Raw genomic sequence first — 9,849 nt, forward strand, 5'->3', positions numbered from 1 at the left:
AGCGTGAGCGTGAGCGTGAGCGTGAGCGTGAGCGTGAGCGTGAGCGTGAGCGTGAGCGTGAGCGTGAGCGTGTGCGTGTGCGTGTGCGTGTGCGTGTGCGTGTGCGTGTGCGTGTGTGTGTGCGTGTGTGTGTACGTAGGGTGGATTAAGATTAGGGTTTATTTTAGATTAGCGAGGACGCTAAAGTCGATGGCTTATAGAAGCCATCGTCTTGGAGGAAAGGAAGGTAATGTAAAGTGTGGTTTGCATAAGTTAGAAATAGTAGTTGGGTGATTAGAAATGTCGCGACGATGGTTGCATAATGGGTTAGTCTGCGGCAGCGCGTTTGATGTAGTATGGATGATGGAGACGAGAAACGGTTGAGAGTCAGTTGTTGTGCATGTGTGCAGCTGATGTGGTTGTCCGCGCGCGCGGTTGATTTCTTTGTTAGCTAGAAATGGAAGGTTAAAAGTGGTTAAAAGAGGAAGACGGACGAGAGTGCGGGTCACGCGGATGCGTGCCTCTGTGCGATTTTTGAGAAACAATAATACTATTTGCTAAACACAACTGCTTGGACATTGGAGTTTCCCTTCTTCATCTCTACAACAAATCCACTTTCAAACGGGTAACATCACCGCTTCGTTACACTAGCTTAGTAGCCCGGTATAGCGTGTACACACTGCAAGAATTTAGCACGCATCTGGTCCGGACTAATTAGATGTAAGGTCAAATTTGCGGTCTGTACAGGGTATTAAATGTCTTCCAGTCATTATATGCATGGGCACCTGCGCAGGGGCGTAGCCAGCGAGAGTGGGCTTCTTACAACAGCAGTGGAACTTCTCGAAACAGGAAGTGGCGGCAAAATCGCCAGCGCGAGCCCCATTAAGCACGAAGCACCTAATGGGGTGGGGGGTCCTCCCCCAGAAATTTTTTGAAAAGTTCCACGTGCAATTTCCCAGTACTTTTAAATAGTATTTTTAGACATAATAGTTTTTGAGTAACTTTTCGCCAAATAACTGACTTCTGGAACCGATTTCACGAGAAAAATCAATTTAAATCCTTTTTGTAAAAGTTTAAATGTAAAAAGATTTAAACTAATTTAGTGACTCACTTGGACCTATAGTGTTGTATGGTCTTGCCTCTGAACACTCAAGTAAACACGTCTGTTTCTGTTCATCACACAAGCTCAAAGACCCCGTATGTTTTATTCTCACCGTCACGTGTTGCATATACAATAGTGTCATAGATCACGTGTTCGTAAACGAATACAGAAAGTAAATCATAACATACTAACTACACTACATTCCTCCTCTACTTGGATAAAAAATTATATTCGTCTGCGTCAACTTTAGACTCATTTTCAGTATCTGTATATTATAGGCACATCGGCAAAACTGGACTTCGAATGTAAACCTTTATGCGTTAACCAAACTTGTTCATCAGTTAAAACATTTGAAAACAGTAATCTCTACACTAGTAGTAAGTCACAATATAAAATCCATTTCTTTAACAAACAGCTATGTTTTAACCTACAGCTCCTAACGTCGTCTGTAAGTTACCACAAATCTAAATATGCATAACAAACTCTTTAAAACGCGCAGGCTCTTGCTTGGTACGTGTAGAGCGTCTGACGTTCCCCTCTGCGTTGTCGTGTAGAGCATCGTGTGGTTCGTCCAATGGTAACTCCACCATTGCTTCATCATCCATTTCTTCTCCATTCGCGACTGGATGTACGCGTTTGAACTTTGATATATTGCGTGCTATCTCATGATCTCCCCGCTTAGCTGTTACCATGCTCCCTTTTCGATTCTGCACCTTGTATGGTCGTGGATCGTACGGTGTAGACAGCTTATTCGACCTTTGCTGCTTCACTATGACCGTATCACCAATTTAAATCCTACTCTCTCTTGCATGGCGTTTGTAGTCAGCATAGGACTTCATCTTGTCCTTCCTCCGCTTATCGACTGCACGAATATCTCGAGCTTTCCTGTCTCCCTGAAGGTTAGTTTCTGGTAGTTGTACCTTCATCTTTCGGTTGTTGAGGGCCTCTGCTGGTGACATCCCAATGCTCGAGTGCGGCGTCGCTCGATATTGACGAAGAAATCGAACTAAATCGCACTTCCAATTTCGACCTTCGATGTTAGACACTCGGATTGTCTTATTTAGTGTTCTCATGCATCGTTCAGCTTCTCCATTTGCCTGTGGCCACAACGGTGTAATACGTCGGTGATGAAATCCCAACTCTTCTGCAAACGATGAGAATTCTGCACCATTAAACGGTGGTCCGTTGTCGGTTTTCACTGTGTCTGGTATACCTTGCCTGGCAAATATGCTATCTAGTTTAGGAATTGTGGCCTTCGATGATGTACTTGTCACCAGCTCTACCTATCTCTATCTGGAAACCTACTATACTCATCTACCACTACTAGCAAGTATTCTCCCGTCGGAAATGGACCGGCAAAATCTACTGCCACTTCTTTCCATGGTCCGCACGGTAGTGTTGTCATCTTCAGATATTCTGGTCCTTCTGCGTTGTTGGCGGTAGCAGCTTGGCATGGCAAACACTGCTTAATTCGCTCTTCCACCAAACGATCTATACCCGGAAACCAAACCTTCTCACGTAACAAGCTCGGTGTCTTGACGACACCTTGATGTCCGACGTGGGCCAATTCGATTGCTTGCTGACGTAACGAAACTGGCAACACAACCGTGTGTTCCTCAGCGCAAAGCCATTGAAGACTGCTAACTCATCCTTCACTGTCAGATATGGAACGAGTTCCTCATCTGCCCAGTGTCCATGTTCAATTGCACGGATTAGCCTCTGTAGCACCGGATCTCTCAAAGCATGTTCCTCTACGTCTCTTACAGTGAGTGCCTTGGGCACACTGTTTGTACACACGTAATTTATATAGTCTTCCGCCGCATCTGTCGCTGCTGGTTGATCCGGATGCCTACTCATGTAGTCAGCAGGATTTTCGTCATCTTTTCCTGGACGGTAGCTGAGAGTATACTTATACGGTAACAACCGTAACCTCCATCGGTCAATCCTGGCAGATGCTTGCTTATGACTGGCAACTAACCCACTCAGTGGCTTGTGGTCTGTGATAATATCGAATTCACTCCCATACAGATAGAGATGGAGTGTTCAGCACCCCATACTACTGCTAACATTTCTCGTTCTGTTTGTGAATATCGCTGTTCAACACTAGATAGTGCTCGGCTAGCGAAACTAACGACTTTCCCGCCTTGGCATAACATGGCGGCTACGCCTACTGGGGCGCGTTTCATAAAGCTCCGTTCGCTATATTCTCCGCTATCTCCTCCGCTAACTCCCGAGTTGTCCGCTAAATAGTGGAGGACGCGTTTCACGAATCTCCGTTCGCTAAAGTCGCTCGCTTTTTACCTCACTTTAGTGGACAACTTTAGCGGGAGCTCCTGCACGTCCCGCTAAATTTAGCGGAGCGCTCTTTGGTGTATATAAAACCCATAAAAATGCAAAATTCGCACTAAACTACCATGAAATAAGAGCTTACGTAATAAAAATAGTCTTGGCTGTTTATCGTGCATGTTATTGAGTAAAAAGAATTTGTTTAAACTGCACTAAGAGTATGACAAAGGTTGTGTAACTAGTTTACCATGCATGTATGTATTGCAATGATTATTATGCCACCGATTTACGTAGGTTCTACGCGTGTAGCGAGTATTATGATTAGCACCAAGAGCCTGTTAATTAGCACCAAGCAGTTAGCACTAAGCACCAAGTTCTTGTTAGCACGTATAACGAGTTCCGAGCATGTGGCACACGATGCTACAGTAATTAGCACGTAGCCCCAAAACAACTACAATCAAGCTACAATGCGTAAGGCTAACGCTCCATCAGTTGTGTTCCCATCGTCGATGCAAAAACAGCGAGCAAGAGTGTGTAGCGAGAATCATGGCAAACTTTTTATTCTATGCAGCCTATAATAGAGAACATGCAAGAAGAGGTCTGCGAAGAGAAAGAATCTTTAGAGACAGAACGCATCCGTTTGATGCATACAATGACAGCGAAATAATCGCTAGATATAGATTGCCTAGACATGTTGTTGGTGATCTAGTGGATCAACTTGAAGAAGAGCTCTCGCCAAGAACAATGGGATCTAGGGCCATACCTACCTCTCTGCAAGTGTTTGCGGCACTACGATTTTACGCAACTGGAAGTATTCAGCAAACGGCTAGCGATACACTGGGAATCAGCAAGGCATCGCTGTCAAGAATAATTTACAACACTGGCACAGAAATTGTCACGAGCACTGGCAAATCACGCCAACCAGCATGTTTACTTTCCTGAAGATCAAGGCAGTGTGAACAAGCTAAAACTGGACTTCTACAACGTCGCTGGATTTTCTAACGTACGTGGATGTTTTGATGGCACACACATTGCAATAGCTGCGCCTAAGTATGGTGAACATATATACGTCAACAGAAAACAGTACCACTCGATAAACGTGCAAGGCATATGCAGCGCTAACCTAGAATTTTGTCAACATTGTGGCTCGCTGGCCCGGCAGTAGTCACGACTCTTTTGTTTTCCAAAACTCACACATTGGAAATACGTTCGCAACGGGAAACATTGACGGTTGGCTGCTTGGTGACAGTGGGTATCCACTTCGACCATATCTCATGACACCTATCCTGAATCCAAATACAGAATCCGAACGGTACAAAAGAGAGTGTGCATTTGGTGTGTGGAAACTACGCTTCCGATGCCTACATCTGTCTACAGGTGGAGCACTACGGTATACCCCGGACAGAGCATGTCGGATAATTATGGCAACCGCTGTACTACATAACATTGCAGTAAGAGAGAAGATCCCTCTCCTCCCTGATGAGAATGAGGCTGAATTCGGAGGTGACGATATTAATGTGGGCGAGAGACCTAATGACAATGCAGATGGGAGGCGTGTGCGGGAGCAGCTGATACAACAGAGATTTGCAATGTAAAACTGTAAATAAGTATGTAATCTGTAAGAGTAAGTGCAAGTGCTAAGAGCAAACGTAAACGTACTGGCTTTACAACTAAAAAAACAAGATGAAATCTTTTATATTATTTTAATTATATTGTAATACTAAACTGAGTATATTATATAGCACTCAACAAAATACGTCTTTGTTAAACATTATTACACAAGGATCATACTTAAAGTTAATGCTAGTATGTTTTGAAGTAAACTAAAGAATGTATGAATTTTGAGCAGTGGCAAGTAGAATTTCTGAAATGATTTACAGTGTGTATTATGGATATTATTACGACTTTCGATTTGTTAATTGTGCGTTTCTTGATTGTACATAAATATGAAAAAATATTGATATATAAAATAACATTATAGCAACAGCTTATAATACCTTATATATAGGCTCTTGATTATATATAATAACAATATATGATGGATAAATGATGAAATTACATGATAGATAAATAATAACATTGTATGATAGATAAGTGATAACATTATATAGGATAGAAGGATGATAACATTATATGATAGATAACAAATAACATTATACAATATATAAATGATGAAAGTACATGATATATAAATGCAAAAATATATGTGTTTTGTTTTTCGCTTCTACGCTTTACAAGGTGCTCACTCTATGTTGTGCGACATCAGCTGTTTCACTCGTGCCTTGCTCCCCCATCCATGCCCACCTCTTCATCTCTAATTTTGCGTTTTCCAATTCTAGTCGCTGCTTCTCTACATCAAGTCGTTCTTCTTCCATGCGCAGTCGCTGCCGTTCGGTTTCCAACCTCTCCTCTTCCACCCATAGTCGTTGTCTTTCAATACACACCAGTTCATTAGATGACACTACCTCTTTATGCGTTCTTTTCTTTCCTGACTTAACCCATCCTCCCTGAGTTAACTCCTCCTGTAGCAATGACTGTGGCGGTACGGGTGTCATCGGTGTTGGTGCTGGTGAAGCTGGCTGTGACTGGGATGACTGGGAGGACAGAGATGATTGAGATGATTGAGACCGAGCAGGTGACACTGCTCCGGGTGAAGCAAGAGCGTCATGCGCTATCCCGCTTTCTATACCACCAGCGATGCCTTCTGTGGCTGCTGTCGGAATAATACTAAGCACCTTTTCTTCAATAGGCGTTAAATCTGGCAGATCAACGATACCTCCGCCAGTAGCTCTGCCAGCCTTCTTACGCCGTGCAACCTTGTTTTTCACATCACTCTGTAGGTAGCTCCATTTCGATCGGCATTCCTCGCCTGTCCGTTCAATATCGCTTATGGCATTTATCTATAATAAATGCAATATGATCATTAGTTTCCAGAAAAAAGTGTTTAAATTTTTATTCAGGGTGTGCGTTGACTTACACGCTAGTAATATAAATGCTTATGCTCATAACTTGAAAATATTCAATAATATAAAATAAAACCCTGTTACATTAAAGTCAAAGCAATTTAGCAATACATTCAAGTAGCAGTTTAATAATGAACTCATCCAGTATGTATGCCCCTCAATAATAAACAAGTAATGTATGAAAGACAACATACATATGACACATTGCGGCCGACCCACACTACCATTCATTTACATATATTGCATACAAACAATGAGCGAATGCTCAATCAGCCTTTACTAACCTTTTCAGCTATACTACTCCACATCGCTTTTTTCCTCTGAAACGTGAGGCTGTAAGAAAACTTGCCGAAAATAACACTAGTATTTTCCGACACCTCATCAACAAGAATTTCAAGTTCTGTGGGAGTAAATCTTGGGCGGCGCTTGCCATAGCGTTAGTTCTAGAGCTATCTCTATCCTATCTCTATCACGGCGCTGTTGCTTATGTATATGATAGAACGTAACCTAGCAACTGCAACACATGTTTGTAGTTATCTGCCAGCTGACTGCCTGCATTCCTCCGCTATTTAGCGGAGGCATAGCGGAGCGTTCGTGAAACAGGAGTTGTCCGTTCGCTAAGTTCTCCGTTATGCCTCCGTTCGCTAAAGAGCGAACGAAGAACTTAGCGGAGAACTTTAATGGAGCTTTGTGAAACGCGCCCTTGGACTTGCGTCTACTACCACTTCTGATCGCTTGGTTGGATCAAAATACTCCTCTGTGCACACGCTGGTGAGTTTATTCTTGAGGTCATCAAGTGCTTTCTCGTGCACATGTCCACTTCCATTGAGCACCTTTATGTGTAAGTTCACGGAGTGCAGACGTCACATCAGAATAATTTGGTATAAACCTGGATACATATTGTGCCATCCCTAGTAGCGATCTGACTTCACTTGCGCTCTGGGGTACACTAGCATTTACGATACCAGATATCTTCCTAGGATCGACAGCGATCCCGTCACTGCTGAAAATGTGTCCGTAGAAAGTAACTTGTTTTTGTCCAAACCTGCATTTGTCCTTATTCAGCTTTAAGTTGGCTTGTTCAAGTCGCTCTAGTACCGCTTTCAGGTTTTTGTCGTGCGATTCTTGGGTTTGTCCATACACAATGATGTCATCTGACATGTTTTTGCATCTCTTTAAACCGGAAAACACTCCTGATATAGTGCATTCTGAAAGATCTCCGAAGCGGCGTTGATACCGAACATTAACCTTTTGTATCTAAACAGTCCAACATGCGTTGAGAATGTTGTAATGTATCGACTCTCAGGTTGGAGTTCCAGTTGATGATACGCCGACCTTAAATCCAGCACACTAAAAACTGATGCACCATTCAAGTCTGTGATCAGCTCGTCGATTGTCGGCATGACATGTTTTGTGCGTTTTACGGCTTCATTCGCTTTCCTCATCTCCACACATATCCGAACCTCATTGTTTTTCTTTGGTACCACCACAATAGGGCTGACCCATGGCGTTGGACCGCTAACCTTCTCGATAACGTCCATTTCTTTGAGTTTGTCCAGTTCCCTCTCGACAGCTTTCCTTACGTGGAATGGAATACGTCGATGTGGTTGTTGCTTTGGCTCCACATTCTCGTCTATGTATAACTTCACCTGTATGTTTTCCGCTTTGCCCATACCCTTGAAGATGTTTGGAAACTTCCCGGCTATCGTCTGCATCTTAGATGTCACACTCTGTGCTACATGTATAATGCCTAGATCTTCAGCTGCTCTGTAGCCTAAAAGGTTACCTATGCTGCCATCTACAACATGAATATTAGTCTCCACAACCTTCTTGGCATACTGTATCTTGGTTATAAGTACTCCAATGGTAGGCAAAGGGTTTCTTGAGCCATAAGGGTAGACCTTAGTCGTCGGTTGTTAAAACAGCAGTGGCACGTGGGAGGGCCCCTTTAACCGGTTGAAAGTTTCGCTGTCTATGATGTTCACTGATGCCCCTGTGTCAACAGTCATTCTTACGACTTTCCCCTCAATCTTTACGTCGCACGTTGGTAGCTTGTCCCCGTGCTGTCTCGCACCAAACGTGCACTCATCGTCCGAGGAATCCGACTGATGTGCTTCCATCTCTGCTGTAGAATGCTTGTCCTTTGTGACGTGATACGCTGACTGTTCTCTTCTCTGTCTTGATCTACACACTGCAGCGAATTGGTTAAGCTTCCCACATGATCAACAAGACTTGCCCCTGGCTGGACATGGCTTACTTTGGGAGTGTGGATACAGTCCACCACAATTACGGCACGTAGCCTTCCTACCCACCAGTCGTGAGGGCTTCTGTATCTGTGCAGTAGCTTCCGTCGGCTTTTGTCTAGCCTGCTGTTTGTTATGAAATGGTTTTGAATGAAGAGCGTCGACGGTCCTACCATCATTGTCACCTTCAATACCACTTGCCTGTGCTTCTGACAGTTCTAGTGTTCTGCCATATACTAGCAGTTTGGCCAGTGTCAAATCCGTTTCCCGTAGAGCACGTCGTCTTAGCCGTGATGACTGACATGACTGAATGATCTGTGTTTTGATTTCTCGATCGCTGTCTGCAAACTCACATGTCATCACTGTCTTAGCCGTGTGTGTAATGTGTCCAATGACTCACCAACAGCTTGTTTATCTTTCCTGAACAGGTAGACTTCATACTCCATATTTCTCTTGGGGTCGAGGTAGTTCCTCAAACTGTCACGGGCGAGCTCAAAGTCATCTTCACTCCCTGAGTCGGGCAGCGTGATGAAAACTTCATACACTTCGTCACCAGCATAGTGTAGCATCATATCTCTTTTCCGTTTTGGTGTGGTTATGTTTAATGCTATCATCAGATTCTCCAACTTCGCCACCCATTTCGCCCATCTCAGTCCAGTGTTGCCACTGTCCGCGTGCACGGCGAACGCTGGAAATTGTGGTAGGCCGGTTGTCATTCTCCGTTTCCTATTGAATCAGCGTTGAGGTAGGCTCACCCAGCTTTCTGTATCACCAGTGCTCGTACGTAGGCTTGTACACGTAGGCTTCGATCGATATGACAGGAAAACACAATCACCCTGAGACGTTTTCAGTTTCAATTTCACTTGCTAGAAGTGAGAACAAGCGGCTGCGCTGCTCCAACTGGCAATTGCGGGACTGGGTATGCACGTTGACACCGCTTTTCCCGTACAGATGTGCGTTTGCTCCTTCGTTTCAACCGTCAAAACCTGTCTCTGGATATCCACTGATCTGTTTTCACCCACCTTTCAGTTCCTCGTCGCCAGAATATAGTGTTGTATGCTCTTGCCTCTGAACACTCAAGTAAACACGTCTGTTTCTGTTCATCACACAGGCTCAAAGACCCCGTATGTTTTATTCTCACCGTCACGTATTGCATATAGAATAGTGTCATAGATAACGTGTTCGTAAACGAATACAGAAAGTAAAGCATAACATACTAACTACACTACAGGACCCTGCTTGAAACGGTTAATTTTATGGAAATAAATAAAAACTA

At 43.7% G+C, this 9,849-nt stretch overlaps 2 protein-coding genes across 2 annotated transcripts; one reads left to right on the forward strand and one right to left on the reverse strand.

Annotated features, from left to right (window-relative positions):
* Positions 1–3,953: 3,953 nt before the first annotated feature.
* On the forward strand, positions 3,954–4,962 carry LOC106810051 (putative nuclease HARBI1). Its single transcript, XM_014813315.1, has 3 exons — positions 3,954–4,005; positions 4,312–4,370; positions 4,495–4,962. The coding sequence occupies exons 1-3, from the start codon at positions 3,954–3,956 to the stop codon at positions 4,960–4,962; spliced, it is 579 nt and encodes a 192-aa protein (XP_014668801.1).
* A 2,543-nt stretch (positions 4,963–7,505) lies between these two features.
* On the reverse strand, positions 7,506–9,289 carry LOC106810052 (uncharacterized protein K02A2.6-like). The gene is made up of 3 exons (XM_014813316.1): positions 8,974–9,289; positions 8,346–8,521; positions 7,506–8,174 (listed from the first exon to the last, which is right to left on the reverse strand). Exons 1-3 carry the CDS (start codon positions 9,287–9,289, stop codon positions 7,506–7,508), a joined length of 1,161 nt encoding a protein of 386 aa, XP_014668802.1.
* Between the last annotated feature and the right edge of the window lie 560 nt (positions 9,290–9,849).

Source organism: Priapulus caudatus, unplaced genomic scaffold, assembly GCF_000485595.1.
Source record: "Priapulus caudatus unplaced genomic scaffold, Priapulus_caudatus-5.0.1 Scaffold407, whole genome shotgun sequence".
Taxonomy (NCBI): Eukaryota; Metazoa; Priapulida; class Priapulimorpha; order Priapulimorphida; family Priapulidae; genus Priapulus; species Priapulus caudatus.